Consider the following 18,297-nt stretch of genomic DNA (forward strand, 5'->3'; position numbering starts at 1 on the left):
TGAAAGCCTGGTGGCTAGACTGATGCTAGGGAATATGTGACTTTCTTTTTCTTAGGAAAAACAAGATCTCAAACATTTCCCAGACGTGGAAAATGCTTAGAAAATATTTGATGCTTTAAGTGCAAATATTGAAAATGCGAGTGCTTTCAGTGACCTGGGGGGAGATGCGGTGCCTAGATGGGGCCGGGAGCTGTGTCTCTGCTGACGGCCGCCTGGTGTGGGACAAGCCCATCATGCAACTGGGTCCAGAAAGGGCTGATTTAGGAGTGGTTACAATCAGGAAATGATGCTCACATTTTCCTTTGAAAAATGTTGAAAACTCATTTTAGGTATAGAAATGGGACCTTTCTGACGCCTCGGCTATTCTGTACCCACGAAGCATTTTTCCTCAATCCTTCCCTACATCAGTCAGAAGTTAAGACGAAGCACCAGGGTAAGAGGCAGCCACAGAACCCTTCAGCTTATTCTCACCAGAATGTGAAACCTCAGAAGCACTTGATATTGCTCCCATCAACCATTACCGAGAAATATTTAGGGAGGGGACAGATAAATTAGGAGTATGGGATTAACATATACACACTACTATATGTAAAACAGATAAGCAACAAGGACCTACTGTATAGCACAGGGAGCTATACTCAATATTTTGTAGTAACCTATAAGGGAAAAGAATCTGAAAAAATACGTATGTATAACTGAATCAGTGTGCTGTACACCTGAAACTAACACAATATTGTAAATCAACTATACTCCAATAAATAAATACATAAGAAATATTTATTGTGTTCCTGGAGTTGCTCTAGATGCTAAAAACTCCCATGAGCTCCTGGTATAACTGAGAATTGCCATGTTAAAAAGAGATGAGTAGGGACTTCCCTGGTGGTCCAGTGGTTAAGACTCTGCGCTTCCACTGCAGGGGGCGCAGGTTCAATCCCTGGTCAGGGAACTAACATCCCACATTATAAGAATGAAATTAGAGGTGACTCTCTCCCTGAGTCGGCCCGTGTGTCTCTGTACATGTACCCCTTTTCCTCCTAATAAGCACTTGATTTAAAAAAAGAAAAAAAAAAAGAACCAAATTAGAACACTCCCTAACACCATACACAAAAATAAACTCAAAGTGGATTAAAGACCTAAATGTAAGGCCAGATAGTATAAAACTCTTAGAGGAAAACATAAGCAGAACACTCTCTGACATAAATCGCAGCAATATCTTTTTTGACCCACCTCCTAAAGTAATGAAAATAGAAACAAAAATAAACAAATGGGACCTACTTAAACTCAAATGCTTTTACCCAGCAAAGGAAACCATAAACAAAATGAAAAGACAACCGACAGAATGGGAGAAAATATTTACAAACAAAGTGACTGACAAGGGATTAATTTCCAAACTGTACAAACAGCTCATGCAGCTCAACAACAAAAAAACAAACAACCCAATCAAAAAATGGGCAGAAGATCTAAATAAACATTTCTCCAAAGAAGAAATACAAATGGCCAAAAAGCACATGAAAAGATGCTCAATATTACTAATTATTAGAGAAATGCAAATCAAAACTACCATGAGGTATCACCTCACACCGGTCAGAATGGCCATCATCAAAAAATCTACAAACAATAAAGGCTGGAGAGGGTGTGGAGAAAAGGGAACCCTCTTGCATTGTTGGTGGGAATGTAAATTGATACAGTCACTATGGAGAACATAGTGGAAGTTCCTTAAAAAACTAAAAATAGAACTACCATATGACCCAGCAATCTCACTACTGGGCAAATACCCTGAGAAAACCATAATTCAAAAAGACATATGTACCAGTGTTCATTGCAGCATTATTTACCATAGCCAGGACATGGAAGCAACCCAAATGTCTATCGACAGAGGAATGAATAAAGAAGATGTGGTACCTATATACAATGGGATATTAGCCGTGAAAAAGAACGAAATAATGCCATTTGCAGCAACATGGATGGACCTAGATATTGTCATACTGAGTGAAGTAAGTCAGAGAAGGACAAATATCGTATTATATTGCTTACATGTGGAATCTAAAAAAATGGTACAAATGAACTTATTTACAAAACAGAAATAGAGTTACAGATGTAGAAAACAATCTTATGGTTACCAGTGGAGGAAGAGGGGAGGGATAAATTGGGAATTGGGACTGACATGTACCCACCATTATATATAAAATAGATAACTAATAAGGACCTACTGTATAGCACAAGGAACTCTACTCATTACTTCGTAATGACCTATATGGGAAAAGAATCTAAAAAAGACTGGATATACGTATGTGTATAACTGATTCACTTTGCTGTACAGCAGAAACTAACACAACATTGTAAGTCAACTATACTCCAATAAAAATTTTAAAAAATAAAAAAAAAGGGATGGGTACTATTTCTTCATGTAAGTGTCTTGTGTTCACAAATTGTACTGGAAAGCAATTGTTCGGAGATGCAGAGGCAGTTCTCCCCATATGTGCTTTGCTGCCCAGTGCAAAAGGTAATTTTTTTGTTTTTCGAGTCTATGCATACTTCTCTCATTTCTGGTCCCATTTTGTTTTTACAGGAGATCTCACAACCCAAAGTCAGCATTGCTTTCAGTGGACACAGATAACAACAGCTACTATTTATTGAGCAGTTATTATTTCATTTAAGCATTATAAGGAAACCAATAAAGGGAATGCCTTTCCCATTTTGCAGACAAGGAAATTGAGGCTCAGAAAACTCAAGCACCTTGAGCAAGTTCATGAAGTTAAGTAAAAAACAGGTCTGGATTCCAACCCTGGTTTGTCTGAACTCCGGTCTGTGGGATCTGTACTGTTGCAAAAAAACATTTTAATAGAGAATTGACACAAATTCTGATAAGTAACTCCCTTGAACCTCGCCTCTCCAGGCTAAATACCTCCAATCCATATTTTCAAGACTCATTTAGAGACACCCTCTCCACTCTGGTCACTGTCTTCTAGACCTACTTGAGCTTGTCAAAGGTCTTACGGAGGCCAGAAAAAACGCGGTGCTCCAGCTCTGTCTAAAGTGAGGAGAAAAGACTCCTGACCTCCCTCGGAAGAGACATTATGGTAAGAAACAATAAAAGTCAAGTTCAGAGCACAGTACTCTGTGCGTGAGGGTTCCCAATGCACAGGAGTGCTTATACGTCCATCACTGCCGCCAGCTGTGATGTTAACGCTTAGACCTTGGTCGTGTTCTTCTCATATGGCTCTGCATTCGACACACCTCTGTTGTCTTTATTAACACAGCGATCCTCAAGCAGGTTTTCCTGCAGCGTCCACCCCTGTGTGGTTCATCCAGGGGGCCACGCTGGACATTTGAAGGCTCTGACTTATACTCCCTCCATGTTCTGGGCTCTGCTCATGCTGACGTTCTGCAGGGACACATTCTCGCAGTGAAGAGAAAGCAGAGGAGAACAAGGTGAACAAACAGCATTCCTTCCATTCTCTTTCCAGCTCTGGCTTCTCTTACCTCTCCCCACCCTTAGCTTTCTGACTTCAAGATGGTGTTATTTCTACTACAACACGTCACTCCTTTTGCAGTCCTTATTATGTTTGCTTCTTCCAAACAAAAAATGGAGCGGGGAGAATGAAATCTCTTTGTCAAAAACACTGAAAGCATCGTGAGCATAACTGAGAAGGTGTCAGGTTCATCGGAGGCACTGTGTCCAGGACACACCCATGTAAGAACAAGCCTCTTGCTCCACAAAGATACAACCCATATCCTCTTCTTCTATAGAACCTCTCCTGATAGCCCCCTCAGCCCAGCAATTTCTCCCTCCCCTAGCTGGTGTGCAAGACGCTACATGATCCTCGAGGACAGGGACCTTCGTCTAGAAAACTACACCTCTGCCATACTGGGTCATCGTATGCTACCTTTGTTTGGGTTAGTGCTAATGTTACTGGAAGGCTGGGATCTTCTGAATCATTAGTGCTTGGGGATTCAGTAAGGCCACCCTGAAGGTTGCCCTAACAACAAACCACCTCAGACCAACTATTCCTGGCAGAAGTTGTCTCAGTACAATCAGGTAACGTTTTAAGGTCATGGATGAAGTTTGATAAGTGCTAAACAAAGGAATGGGAACTAAAAGGGATGATCAATTCCAGAGATAAGGCTTTGGGATCTTATCGTGATATCAACTCTTTGGAAACTGGGTCAGTATTCTAGGATCCTGGGATCTCTCTGTTAAAACAAAACCAAATCAAACAAGATTTGCTTTATTGGGTATGGAAGAGGTTTATCCAGTAATTATCCAGTAATATAATTAATAATGTAGATCAATGTTTTTTCAAAATAAACTGTAGTCCTCTTTGAATTTTGGATTAAATATATGAATATATGGAATAATTATAAAGGTCACGAATGTTAAGAGCAGTAAGAAAGAACCGAAATCCACCTGGTCTGTGGAGGTGGCTATGACAGTGCAAAAGTCTGGGACTTGGGTTTCCTGCCCAGCTCTTTTCTACACTTCATATACTGGCTCTGGGACCTGCAACAGGCTGCTCTCAGTGGTTCTGTTTTCTCATCTCTAAAATGAAGGCATTCAATTTCATGACATCTAATATCATTTCCAACTGTAAAATTCTGTTTCTAAGTTATTCTTATTCCAAGAGGAAAAGGATTTCATTTTCATTTCTGCACGTCTTTAATTTTAGCTAAACTCATGCCTAGAAATGGCTCCATAAAAAGATAAAAGTACTTTTTCTTTCTCTCTGTTTGTTATATACATAGAAAATGTCTGTTATCAATGCTTCCTGGGTTTAGAAAAGTGATTCTTACTATGCCTTTTACTTTCTGGATTTCTAAGATTATGACCCATGAAGTGAAGTTAAAATAAGCTCATCAAAGATAGATTGACTTAAATTGTTCTTTTGCCTATTTTTTCCCCGTAGATGGCTTTTGATAAATAACCTTGGGAAATCATTTAAAGAGATGAAACATCCTCCCTCATTGTCCCAGCTTCTTTGTTTAGATGATGACAAGGTTTTATAAAAAGGCATGTTCAATGAACTGCGTGTACGTCAGTGGCTTTGAATTGGTTTTTCAGTTTCACTTCTCTTTTAACATATATTTTAAACAGCAGAGACATAAGAATTCACATCAAAGTTATGAGCCAAAACAAATGATCAGGTTACACCTGTTCTGCTTACACTACCTTGGAAACCACTGGACTCCATTTTCCTCAGCTTAAAACACCAGTTCCCTCTCGGGGAAATGATATAATCAACTCATGTTTTTTTAAATGGAATGAGCAGCGGACTGGATTTCTTTTTAATCTTCACATCTGTGTCAAGAGGTAAGTTAAGCTTATTTCTCTTATGGTAGGATTTGTTTATTTAATGGGAAAATGCCATTTCTTGTAATTGGGTAGTCATTACCTCTTTCCCAAAAGTTTCCCTCAGGGAAGGAATCCTAATTATGACAGACTTAGACATTCTGCTTTTCAGTTTTGTGCCGCATCACAGATGCCCTTTCTGGATGAGCTGCCGCTAAGTAAAGTTGCCCATTTGGAACGTGTGGATAACAAGGGCTTCGGAAGCCTGTGACCAGGGCAGAAGCCTGGCCTGAGCACAGGGTGTGGACTGATGTAAGTGAGGTGATGGGAGCACAGAGGCACAGCCTAGGACCCTTCAGTGGCCTTTTCTGTGTGGCCTGAGGACAACCTTTGCACTGTTCCTAAGAGGGGGTCCTCTGAAAATGGCAACACCTTTATTCACACAGGAAAATGAAATACCAGGCACGTGGTACATATGGACACGAGTCAGCCTGGGTGGGTACTGTTCTACTCAGCACTATTTATGGACCCTCAGTATTGACAATTCAAGTTTTAGTATACTGTTATTGATATGTATAAAACATAAAATTAGGCGTAAAATAATTTTACATCTACAGGCTAATCTTTAGACTTGTGGCTTTTATGGGGCTATATTTACAAAAGAAAAACCAAACGTTGCGAAACCAATAAATTAAATTTAAACTAATTAAAGTTTAGCAGACAAAAGATGTCGTTTTGCTGAAATGAAATCGCTACTCATGGCGAGAATGAGGTTCTGACTGCAGAGCCCTCGTGATGGGCCAGCTTGACGTGCCGGGCTGGTCCTGGCTGCTTCATCCACCATCCATCCCCGTTCCAGCCACCAGCACCTTGGCTCCCGCGGCTCTCCCTGTGGCTTCGTGTGGCTTTTTCCTGAGCACAACCCATCCTGTGCTGCTGCTCACAGGCCTAGGTGATTAAAGTTCTGCAACTTGGTTGCAAGATGCTTTTAAACATGATTTATATACCAGAGGCCAATAAACATTTTCTGCAGAAGGACTGATAGTTAATATTTTAGGCTTTGAGAGCAGCTTTATCTCTATTGCAACTACTCAACTCTGCTGTTTGGGCATAAAAGTCGCCCAAAGACAATCGTAAATGAATGGGCATGGCTGTGTCCCAAAAAACTTTATTTACAAAACAGGCGGTGGGCTGGATTTGGCTTGAAGGCTGTGTAGTTTGCCAAACATGTAAATATGAGTGCTGAAATCCTGAGGCTGCCCTTGTTATGAGCTGGTCATTCAGCGGTGCTTCTGTTGGCTTGTTTGAAGATCCTAGACCAAAAGCACACACACGTACTCTTCTCATAGACCCTTGAGAATCCAACAACAGCCCTTCAGGAGCCACAGGTCCTGGGTTGAGAAACTTTCTGCTTTGGGCATTTCCCAAATAGGCCATCTCTAAAAATGAAAATGCCTTAAAATCGAACAAGGGGTTAAGTGTTCACACGTGTCAGCATGTTCTATGGGCCTCGGAGATGGAAAGAGGTCCCCGAGAGGAAACTGTTTTCTTTGGGGGTTAAATGATTTGTGCGCAAGGTTGGACAGAAATTAGCTCCAGGGGGAGCTGGAGACCCATCCTGCAGGACCTGGCTTCTGCTGCTGGATTTTCTACTGATTACTGTGCGTTGTGGACAAGCCATGTTCCTGAGTTTTGGTTTCTTCTTCAGTGCATTAAGGGTCCTACCGCTCACTGCCTACTACAGAAGATGGGGTGGGGGTCAGATGAGAGGCTGTGAGATGTTTTGGAAACGGTCAAGCACTATCCAGGGATAATAATATCCAAGGTATTATCATTACTGAGAAGCAAAAGAAGCTGGGTATGGAGGCTGATGGCTTTTTCAGGGCTTGTCACCAGTGGTGTGTGTGGCATTCGATATCTGGTGCCCCTCTAATGCAAGTTTCAAAACAGCACTCCTTGGTAACAACAGAGCAGGTCCCCTGCTCCTGGCAGTGCCAGGGTTTCTTGGACAGTGTTTGTGCCCATTCAGAGCCCAGAGAGGGCACTTGCTTCCTGATGCCTGAACCACACAAGAAGTGCAGCCTCCTGTGTGGCGAGAAGTTGCTGGCATGGCAAAGGCTCATCCTGCAATAAGAGAAGAATGGGCGGGCTGGTGCTCAGGTCCAAAGGCTCAGAAGCTCAGGTTTATAGTTAGTACACCCTGAGTGGAGTCATCCCTAAGGGACCCATCCACATTAGCCAAGCCCCAGGAAGCCTGATTTATAAAGCAACTCTCCAGGGACTGGAAGTCTTGCATCTAATCTCAAGAGGATTTCATTGCACAGCTTAAGGAATATCAGCAAGAAAACAATTCCTCAGAAGGTTGCTTGGTCACTTGGAGTCATGAGAATCAAATGATTGTAATGGACCTTTAATCCAGGATGTATAGGAGCCAGATGCATTAGCTATCCTCGTCCTACCAGATGGTTACTGGGACTCAATTTTTTAAACCTAAGACTTGCGCATATTCTCACTAGCTCTGACAATAGCTCAGCATGTTTGCAATAGGGGTTGTCCCAGGAAACCCAGGATCCTCAGTTGCAGAAGAGAGAGTGGTATCTGCATATTACCGTGTTCTCCCTACCCGGAGAACTGTGTAGACTCTTAACAGGTCCATGCCATTTTAGGTCATTTCTGTTCACCTATCTTTCACGCAGACCTCTACTTTTTTGTGAACCTTTGCTGCCATGTCTTGATGCCGCTCACAGGACCACATGGTTGGTTGTCTTCTCTCTGTTTCTTCATTTACTACCCACTTTACTCAGGTACCTTCTGGTTGCTATGATTGGAAAAACGTTTCCAATTCTCTTCCTTTTTTTAAAAAAAATTTATTTATTTATTTTTGGCTGCATTAGGTCTTCGATGCTGTGCATGGGCTTTCTCTAGTTGCAGCAAGCGGGAGCTACTCTTCATTGCAGCGCGCAGGCTTCTCATTGCGGTGTCTTGTCTTTGTTGTGGAGCACGGGCTCTAGGACCACGGGCTTCAGCAGTTGTGACATGTGGGCTCAGTAGTTGTGGCTCACAGGCTCTAGAGCACAGGCTCAGTAGTTGTGGTGCACAGGCTTAGTTGCTCTGCGGCATGTGGGATCTTCCCGGACCAGGCCTCGAACCCGTGTCCCCTGCATTGGCAGATGGATTCTTAACCACTGTGCCACCAGGGAAGCCCTCCAATTCTCTTCTTGATGTTGGAAGTCTTGCATAATCTTACACCCTTAAATCTACATACCTACCAACTTTCTAGTATTTTTCCAGTTTATCCCAGGAATACAGGACAGATGATCTCTCTGGGGTGGGTTTCTTCTATAAATAACATCCCATGACGTTTTTTACTCATTTCACACTCAAAGGAGGTATTTTTCTCCAAATTCTGAGTTACTTAATTTAGCCTGACAGTGCTCTCACTCCAGGACGTCATGTTTTAGGGAGGACTGTGATACTATTCTTAATTTCTCTTAATCAGTAGTAGAACCTTAGAATAGCTGGTGGAGGATTTTGAGTTTTATGGGTTTTGCTCTTATATTTTTGTCATTGATCCATTTTGAGTTAAGTTTTTTTAATGGCGTGAGGAAGGGATCCAACTTCATTCTTTTGCATGTGGAAATCTGATTGTCCCGGCACCTTCTTCTCACTCCCATTTTTTTTTCACAGAACAAAGAATAAACTTCTTTAAAATGTGTTCAACGTCACCAATCATTAGAGAAATGCAAATCAGGGCTACAATGAGGTATCACCTCACACCAGTCAGAATGGCCATCATCAAAAAATCTACAAACAATAAAGGCTGGAGAGGGTGTGGAGAAAAGGGAACCCTCTTGCACTGTTGGTAGGAATGTAAATTGATCCAGCCACTATGAAGAACAGTATGGAGGTTCCTTAAAAAGCTAAAAATAGAACTACCATACGACCCAGCAATCCCACTACTGGGCATATACCCTGAGAAAACTATAATTCAAAAAGAGTCATGTACCACAATGATCATTGCAGCACTATTTACAATAGTCAGGTCATGGAAGCAACCTAAGTGCCCATCCACAGATGAATGGATAAAGAAGATGAGGCACATATATACAATGGAATATTACTCAGCCATAAAAAGAAACGAAACTGAGTTATTTGTAGTGAGGTGGATGGACCTAGAGTCTGTCATACAGAGTGAAGTAAGTCAGAAAGAGCAAAACAAATACCGTATGCTAACACATATATATGGAATCTAAAAAAAAAAAAAAAAGTGGTTCTGAAGAACCTAGGGGCAGGATAGGAGTAAAGATGCAGATGTAGAGAATGGACTTGAGGACACAGGGAGGGAGAAGGGTAAGCTGGGGCAAAGTGAGAGAGTGGCATGGACATATACACACTACCAAATGTAAAATAGATAGCTAGTGGGAAGCAGCTGCATAGCACAGGGAGACCAGCTCGGTGCTTTGTGACCACCTAGAGGGGTGGGATAGGGAGGGTGGGAGGGAGATGCAAGAGGGAGGAGATATGGGGAGATATGTACGTGTATAGCTGATTCACTTTGTTATAAAGCAGAAACTAACACCCCATTGTAAAGCAATTATACTCCAATAAAGATGTTAAAAAAAAAAATGTGTTCAAAGCCCTCCAGAATATAAGTTCCAACCTTTCTCCCCAACCTCTTTAAATCCACTCCCCCTAGAGAAACGTACACATGCACATTATTTCCCAATACACACTTCACTTATATTCCACAGAACTCTGTTCAACTTATTTTGTCTGTAATACATAACAGACAAAATTAATTTAGATCAAATGTTTGGGGGAAATTTCCAATTTCCAAAATTATTCCTCATATTGGAATATTGAATATTTTACTTTCTGAAAATATTTATGTTTTCCAAACTAAATTCCTATGCAGTTAACTGCTGCTTTTTAAGAGAAAGGAGAGAGTCATAGGATAATTTGTACATTAGAAATAGTAAACGGAAACTCTAAAAATTGGGAGTAATCCTTAGTAATTTAATAAAAGGGATAAATTAAAGACCCTTTTTAAAAATAAGGAGACAATCTACATTATTAAGAGATAAAAATGTTGAGCTGATGACTTCACTGCTTTCAAATGCTTAAAGGGCTATTACTGGGAGATTCCTAACTATTATCCTTCATAGGAACAGAGCTAGAGAAAAAAAAAAGAAAAAAATATATATACTTACCTCGCAATTGGAAAGACTTCACTCTGACACCAAGAAAAGGTTTTTAATGGAAAAACTAAAAATTATAATGATAATGCTTACTGAGCACCTACCGTGTGTCAGTCTCTGTTTTGAGCCCCATGAGGTAGGTACTATTATTATCACAGATGAACTTGGACTTGAACCCAAGGAGTCCAACACTGTGTTCAGGCTCTTATCCGCTATGGTAAACCACTCCTGTTAAAAGTGGACTCATATTAGAACACCCCTCCCTCCTGAGGAAAGCCATTGCCTTTCCATCAGCAGAGAACTTCAAAATAGGATGGACATTAGTCAGGTGAAATTCATAGTCCTAACACATTTGATGGCGTCTTCTGATCCTATTCAAACACCAGTCACTTTCTTACTACTTTTCTTTTTGAAAAAAAGAAAATCTCTTACCTTTATCCGTTCTCTGAAATGTCCAACAGGGTACTTTTAAATATTTTGCAACATTACATAAATATCCTCCTGAATAATACAGACAAATGCCCAATGACACATGTCATAGGGAAACATAAGACCCTTTTGTCCCCTTTTTAATCTTTGGGGCTTTGTTTTAATAATTCATGGAGATGTTAACCTTTCAGGTGGATTTGAGAATCCTTTTTATTTAATACAATTTTGTTTGTGTTCTGAAAACCAAGGACATTGAAGTATTTATTCCCTGCTGAATAGGGCATTGTGTACATTGTTGTCTCTGAAAATACCTCTTAACCTTCATACATGTCAGGGTTCTAGCATGTGAGCTTGTTACATAATGTTCCCTCTGGAGGAGATCATGTGACGAGCTCTGGCAGGAACGCTACTATCACAATATCCCCATTTTCTTTACCTTCTGGTTCCCCTCACATCATCATTTCCATGATGCTCCTCTGGCGGAGTCTATAGAGAAGGCAAGATGTAATCCATCTTTGTAATAGGAGATAGGACCTGAAATGGCAAGGTTTTCACCTGAGAAATCATGAAGTATCTTAGCGGCAGACCTGGAGCTCCAGTCCACATCTTCTGATTGTACTAGAGACGCAATGGTCTCAACTGGAGAGATTTTGCTACATCTCCCCAGTGTACATTTGGAACTGTCCGGAGACATTTCTGGTTGTCACAAATAGGGCGGGAGGTGGTGCTACTGACATCTAGCTGGGAGAAGCCAGGGACGCTGCTAAACAGCCTACAATGCACAGGACAGCTGCTGGAACAAAGAATTATCCAGCCCCAAATGTCAATGGTGCCACTGTTGAGAAACTCTGTTTTAGAGTAACGAAAATTGGATGTGAACCCTGCTTTGCCTCTTATTTTGTGACCTTGGGAAGTGGCTTTATTTTTCAGAGTCTGCTTTCTCATCTGAAAGAACAACACAACCGCCACCATAAACAAACCAACAAAAACCCCACTTTCCAGGCTGGTTGTGAGAGACCAACTCAAAAGAGCACTAAACAGAGAAGGCTGAGCACACTGTAGGCTCAAGAAACAAAAATCAGGGGCTTCCCTGGTGGCGCAGTGGTTGAGAGTCCGCCTGCCGATGTAGGGGATACGGGTTCGTGCCCCGGTCCGGGAAGATCCCACATGCCGCGGAGCGGCTGGGCCCGTGAGCCATGGCCGCTGAGCCTGCGCGTCCGGATCTTGTGCTCCACAACGGGAGAGGCCACAGCAGTGAGAGGCCCGCGTACCGCAAAAAAAAAGAAAGAAAGAAAGAAAGAAAAATCACTGCCCAGCCCATGGAGTTCAGTTACATGACAAGATGGAAGCCAAGAGTGCAAGAAAGACAGTGTCGCTGAGTTGGAAAAGAAGGCTCTCTAGCTTCCTATCCACTTTTGTAGGGTAACGAGCAAAAGAGACGGAGAGGGGCGCAAGAGAACTGAGTAGCATTGAGGGTGTACTAGGAGGGGAACGGAGGAGATGCTGAGACCGGATGTAGAAAGCAGTGGCAGGGCTGTATGGGTGAGAGAGAGCTCAGCAGTGACTTGGAAGTGAATTTGAGAGATATTTAGGAGGAATCAGAAGAACTTGGTGAGCAATTTTAAAAGGGTCGTGAGAGAGGCATCTAGGATGAATATGAGATTTCTGACCTGGGTGCTTGGGCGTTAGTGATGCTGTTTAACCACATAAGGAAATCAAAGAGCAGAGCAGATAATACATTGAACTACAGACATATCAAGTTTGAGATGCCTGTAGGATATTTAGATAATAGCCAGGAGGCAGTGAGATCTGGAAGTCTGGGGAGGAGCCTAAGATTTGAGAAACGAGAACCTGAAAGCAGTAGTTGAATCTGTAGGAATGCATGAGGTTTTGCAGGGAGGGCATATGGAGGGAGAAAAGAGCAGAGGACAGAGCTGTTCAGGGCTGGGCAAAGACAACCAAGATGGTACAATCAAGAGGATCAGAATAACAGAAAGAGCGGGGAGAGTGGTATGGAAATCAAGGCTGAAAGAGTTTCAAAAACACAAGTGCAGGCAACAGTATCAAACACCACAGGAAAATTAAAGGAGATTTGAAGTGTCCAGAACACTTGGTAATTGAGAGGTAGTTGAAGTTAAGTGCAATGCTGAGAAGAAAAACTAGACTCAGTGAGTTGATGAGTAAATAATAGTTGAGGAAGTAGAAATAAGGGATAAAGATAGAGGTTGTCAGAAAGAGAAGCTGTGAAGATTCCCCCACTAAAAATGGACAACACTTCAGCACGTTTATACACTGAGAGGAAGGGAGCAGTGGAGGGTGAAGATACAGAATTCAGAGCAGGGGAAATGGGTAGATCAAGAATGGGATTAGAGCTGGAATGATCATGATCATTTTGAGGTGAGAAGAGACCAACCCTCTCCCTCCAAACTGGGTAAAGAAGGTAAGTTGGGCACCGATGTAAGTAGATCTGGAGGGATGAGGGAGCATGAGTTTGAGGGAGTTCATAGTGGAGAGCCTCACTTCTCACTATCAAATTGTAGGCAAGCAGCTGGGATGAGATACGGGACACAGGAGGCAGTAGGGACAGGGAATAACCTTTAGGGATTAGGGATTATGGACGGGCACTGACAAATTAGAGAAAGTGAGTAGAGACTACAACTTCAATGTGTGGAATCCAAAAATTAATACACAGAAATAGACTCACAGACATAGAAAACAAACTTATGGTTACCAAAAAGGAAAAGGGTGGGAAGGGATAAATTAAGGGTTTGAGATTAACAGACACACACGACCATATATAAAATAGATTAGCAACAAGGATTTACTGTAGAACACAGGGAACTATAGTCAGTATCTTATAATAACCTATAATGGAAAATAACCTGAAATAAACATATATAGGAATCACTTTGCTGTACACCTGAAACTAACACAATATTGTAAATCTACTATACTTCAATTAAAAAAGAACATTAAAAAAAAAAGAGAAGCTGGCATGTGAGGGATATCTCAAGGTACCAAGGTCACCTTGGGATTCATATCTAATTCTTTCTAGATCAGCCACAGAACCCAACCATCCTTAGAGAGAAGCCAAAAAGTAGAAGGATTTGTCTGGGAATGGGCTAGTGTGTGTGGGATGACAAACCAAATTCCAAGTTAAACTGGGCATGGGCTCATTTCCATCCTGTGGACCAGCTGTGTCATCTCCTTGTATGAAAGCAAGCATATCCCATGGGATTCTTAGAGAGCCCTGAACATCCAGGGTTGTAATAATGCAAAAAGTCAAGTTTATCTTCCATAATTCCATAATCTACAAGTAAGACAGTAGAAATGATCAATGGAATAGAAGTAAATGAATCATGACGAAACTGTTTTCTTTTGCAGAATATTGCCTTCTTTGGAATCTAAGTCATGAGTTGGACGTTCCTCAGAGACCTCCTGAGTGGAGTAAATAAATACTCCACTGGGATCGGGCGGATCTGGCTGGCGGTCACGTTCATCTTCCGTTTGCTGGTCTACATGGTGGCGGCAGAGCATGTATGGAAAGATGAGCAGAAAGAGTTTGAGTGCAACGTTAGACAGCCTGGTTGTGAAAATGTGTGTTTTGACTACTTCTTCCCCATCTCCCAGGTCAGACTTTGGGCCTTACAACTGATCGTGGTCTCCACGCCTTCACTTCTGGTGGTTCTACATGTAGCCTATCGTGAGGGTAGAGAGAAAAGGCACAGGAAGAAACTCTATGTCAGCCCAGGCACCATGGATGGGGGCCTGTGGTACACTTACCTGATCAGCCTCATTGTTAAAACTGGTTTTGAAATTGGCTTCCTGGTTTTATTTTACAAGCTCTATGGTGGCTTTAGTGTTCCCTACTTTATGAAGTGTGATTTGAAGCCTTGTCCCAACACTGTGGACTGCTTCGTCTCCAAACCCACGGAGAAAACCATCTTCATCCTCTTCTTGGTCATTACCTCATGCCTGTGCGTTGTGTTGAATTTCACTGAACTGAGTTTTTTGGTCCTCAAGTGTTTTATTAAGTGCTGTCTCCAAAAATACTCTAAAAAACTCAAGTCCTCAGTGTGTGAGTGCCACAACCTCAGATATGTTAAATATGGTGAGATGGGGGCCCCTCCCTTGCTCCAGAAGCACCATTTAGACTCAGCCATGAGCACAGCCCAGGGAGGGGAAACAAAGGTACTCTGTGGCACACGAGAGGCTTAAAGCAAACCCGCATCCCTCTGAAGTAGACATAGGCTTCCTTGGAAAACGAAGGGTGTCAGCCTTAATGTCACTTGGGAGGAATTTTTAAATTTTTCAATATGTGCTAGACAGAGGTCTCATTGTTTGGTGGTAGCGTTCATCCACATGAATCCTACATGAGTTGTGTTTGAATGGTTAATTGCAACTTAGTCTGAAGAAAGCCAACTAACAGCATTCTTCTAAGTGCTTAGATCTATCAACTGGAAAATATAAAAAGTGACACTTCTTTCGAATGTGATGGTGTCCAAACAACAATTGAGGCACTGGCAATCGTTCCAAGTGGCAGCCAACGCTCCACTCACTCAGCCCTACTCAAACTTTGTAGAGAAAGCCTGCGATGAGGGTGGGGTAGCAGCTAACCAGGGGCACACAGAAGCACATTCAGTGAGGGGGTTCAGCCTGGGGAAAACTCCACAGAGCCCAGGACGCTTTGCAGTTTAGGTGTCCCTGGATATAAGTGGACTAGGGGAAAGGGAAGAAGGCCATCATTTACTGGCCTCCAGCTTAAATACAAATGTTACTGGGAGATAATTCCACTTAAGCCTGAACTAGCAGACATTTGCAAGAGTCATTCTAGAGTCATGAGGGAAGGCAGGTCCCACAGAGAGAAGCACATTGGTAGGGAGCAAGGGGAAGACCCAGATAAAGAATATGCCTACCTGATAGTTACTGAACACTTATCTTTAACCACAGAACAATGAAATACTTTGTAAATTTCCATATGTTGGACCTTTATACAATCAGGAATTCACAATGTACTATACAATATGTCATAGTTTGCCTACGATTTGCTAGTACATCTCCTTCTAGAATAGATAGTAAAATGTGTACTATGCTGTTACATTGGTTCAAAAAATGTAAAAAGAAGATATGTTTATTATCACTTGATTTGAAAACTATGGCTTTCTTTTACTTTCCTATTTAAAAAAAATCACAGCTATATTCTCCTTGGATTTAATACTCTAACATATGTGCATTTCTCCAGAATAAAAATGAAGTGTTTTTGCGCTGTTACTCGACTGTCATCGATATCGTTACTTGGCTGCCCTGGGCATGATTGTTCTGTGAAATAAAACTTGTCCTGACAATTTTAGAATAGGATTTGCAACCCTGCCTGGTAAAGATAGCTCAGAAATCATTCTTCTCCGCTGGGATTTTTTAAACAAAATGTAAGTTCATAAAAATGTAATTTTAACTAAAATTATGTCATGTCTTCCACAGCCTGCCCTCTTTAACATAAAATGTCTCACTACAGTTCGTGCATAACAAAGGTTATTTGTGTCATTATGTAGCCTCCAGACCATGCCGCCAACAGTGGCCATAATCTGTTTTAAAGACTGTCTGGACAGCAGAGAGGATGTGAACTCTGTGGTCCCCCTCCTCCAGTTTACACCACATGTCACTGCTGGACTCAGGTACTTGTATCCATTGTACTTCACCTTGTGACATGAAAACATGTTTGTGGTTTCACAAAAGCTAGCCTTCACAAATTCAGGTAACCAGGAAGGACTTAAAGGAACATATATTTTTTTCTACAGTAATAGGTGGTTAGAGAGGTTTAAGGTTTTGGAGGCCCTGATCATGGCATGGAATCTAGAACATAGGGTTTTAGTGCACAGAACTGGAATGGACATCAGGGAATTTTTCAGTCTGAGGATGAATTTGCTGCCGAAACGCCTTTGGGGACCTCAGCCTCTTCACCTCAGTTATGACAACAAGCTCTGCTCAAGCTAAGAGGATTGGATGCATATGTACGTTCTTGCCTTTCCACTTTGCGTACAGAGGAGACTTAAAGGTAATGGAGGTAAGGGCCACGCATAAAGTTGTTTAGATAGGAAGGGGAATAATTTTTTTCTTTTTAAAGCTTAATTAATTTACAAAATGAGTTTCCTATATGAACATTCTGGAGGCTGTCTTGGTGTCAGTGAAGACCCAAAGCATTTGATTGAGAGAAATTGGCAGTTAGATTTTGCCATCTTTATTCTTTCTCTTCTCAATAAATATTTATGGAGTAATGATTAATAGAAGCAAGACACTGTGTTGTGGATCTTTAGATATAATTCCCACCTCCAGAAAATTTCCACTTCCATTAAGGAGCATGGAGGTGAAGATGGGGTTGGGTATCTCACACCTGTATCCTGTATTTACATCACCTCACTTGACCCCCTACAAGCTTCTGGTGCTCAGACAGTAACCTTAGAGATGAAGAAAGTGAGACCCGCAAAGGCAGTTACTTCTTTCAGGGACACACAGCTAGTAAAAGCAGAGTTAACAATCACCATAGGTCTGCCTTAAACTACCTGCTCACCACATCAGGCTTCCCAGATCACTAAACAGATGTCTTTCTAATTTCATTCAAGCCATTCCTGACTTGCAATTCTTTTGTTTCCCTTGCCCTCTTCCCCAGAATCTTTCTGGTTACAACTTTGCCCCTGGCCACAGGGTTTCCTCTAATTGGAGCTGGAGGGAATTTTTTTTTCAAGTACTTGGATAGAAGAATGCCAAGCATGCAAGTGGCTATGGTTCCAGTCTTCCCAAGGAAATTAAGCCAACTTTCTTCAGAGAGACAAACTGCAAAGACTAGAGGGGAGGGGAAAAAAGGCAAAGACCTGAGGATGTTTGAATTCTTTGATCCTGCTATCCCTGACACTGGCTCCACCCCTACCCTTTCTGCAGTTTAGTCACATCGAAGATAAATTCCCCATTTTTGTTTAAACTGGTTTAAATTGGGTTTCTGGGCCTTGCAACTAAAAGAGTGCTAATAAAATCATGTTCTTCATTAATTTCTTTCCTGTATAATAGAAAAAAGAGGTATGACTCTTCTCCTGTATTAATCTTTCCTTCTTAGGCTTCAAGCATCCTAACTTTTACATGTGTGTACGTGTAGAATGTTTGTGTCAATAGGAGGAAAGACGGGAAAGGATGTCAACACTGGTTACAATAAGAGAAGGAGAAGGAGAGATGAACTTTTTCTTTATAAATCTTTTCACTGTTTCACATGTACTTTTGTTTTTAATTACAAAAAAAAATCTCTATATTTCCCAAAGATGCCTTAAACATTTTTTATTTTTTGGCTGCATGGCATGCGGGTTCTTCCCCGGCCACGGATCGAACCCGCGACCCCTG

General features: G+C 41.6%; 2 protein-coding genes across 2 annotated transcripts in view; one reads left to right on the forward strand and one right to left on the reverse strand.

The window, feature by feature from the left end:
* The window catches only part of C12H6orf163 (chromosome 12 C6orf163 homolog), a 46,981-nt gene extending 40,767 nt beyond the window's left edge, over window positions 1-6,214 (reverse strand). The window contains exon 1 of the mRNA XM_060167686.1: window positions 6,068-6,214. Within this exon, the coding sequence (XP_060023669.1) occupies window positions 6,068-6,214 (147 nt within the window). The remainder of the gene's footprint in view (window positions 1-6,067) is intronic.
* An 8,111-nt stretch (window positions 6,215-14,325) lies between these two features.
* Window positions 14,326-15,132, forward strand: GJB7 (gap junction protein beta 7). Its single transcript, XM_060167733.1, has one exon. It carries the CDS (start codon window positions 14,326-14,328, stop codon window positions 15,130-15,132), a length of 807 nt encoding a protein of 268 aa, XP_060023716.1.
* The last annotated feature ends 3,165 nt before the right edge of the window (window positions 15,133-18,297 follow it).

Source organism: Lagenorhynchus albirostris, chromosome 12, assembly GCF_949774975.1.
Source record: "Lagenorhynchus albirostris chromosome 12, mLagAlb1.1, whole genome shotgun sequence".
Lineage (NCBI taxonomy): Eukaryota > Metazoa > Chordata > Mammalia > Artiodactyla > Delphinidae > Lagenorhynchus > Lagenorhynchus albirostris.

What these genes read in the sequence shown, in the direction of transcription:
- GJB7 (XM_060167733.1), top strand. Translation starts at nt 14,326, where the DNA reads ATGAGTTGGACGTTCCTCAGAGACCTCCTGAGTGGAGTAAATAAATAC.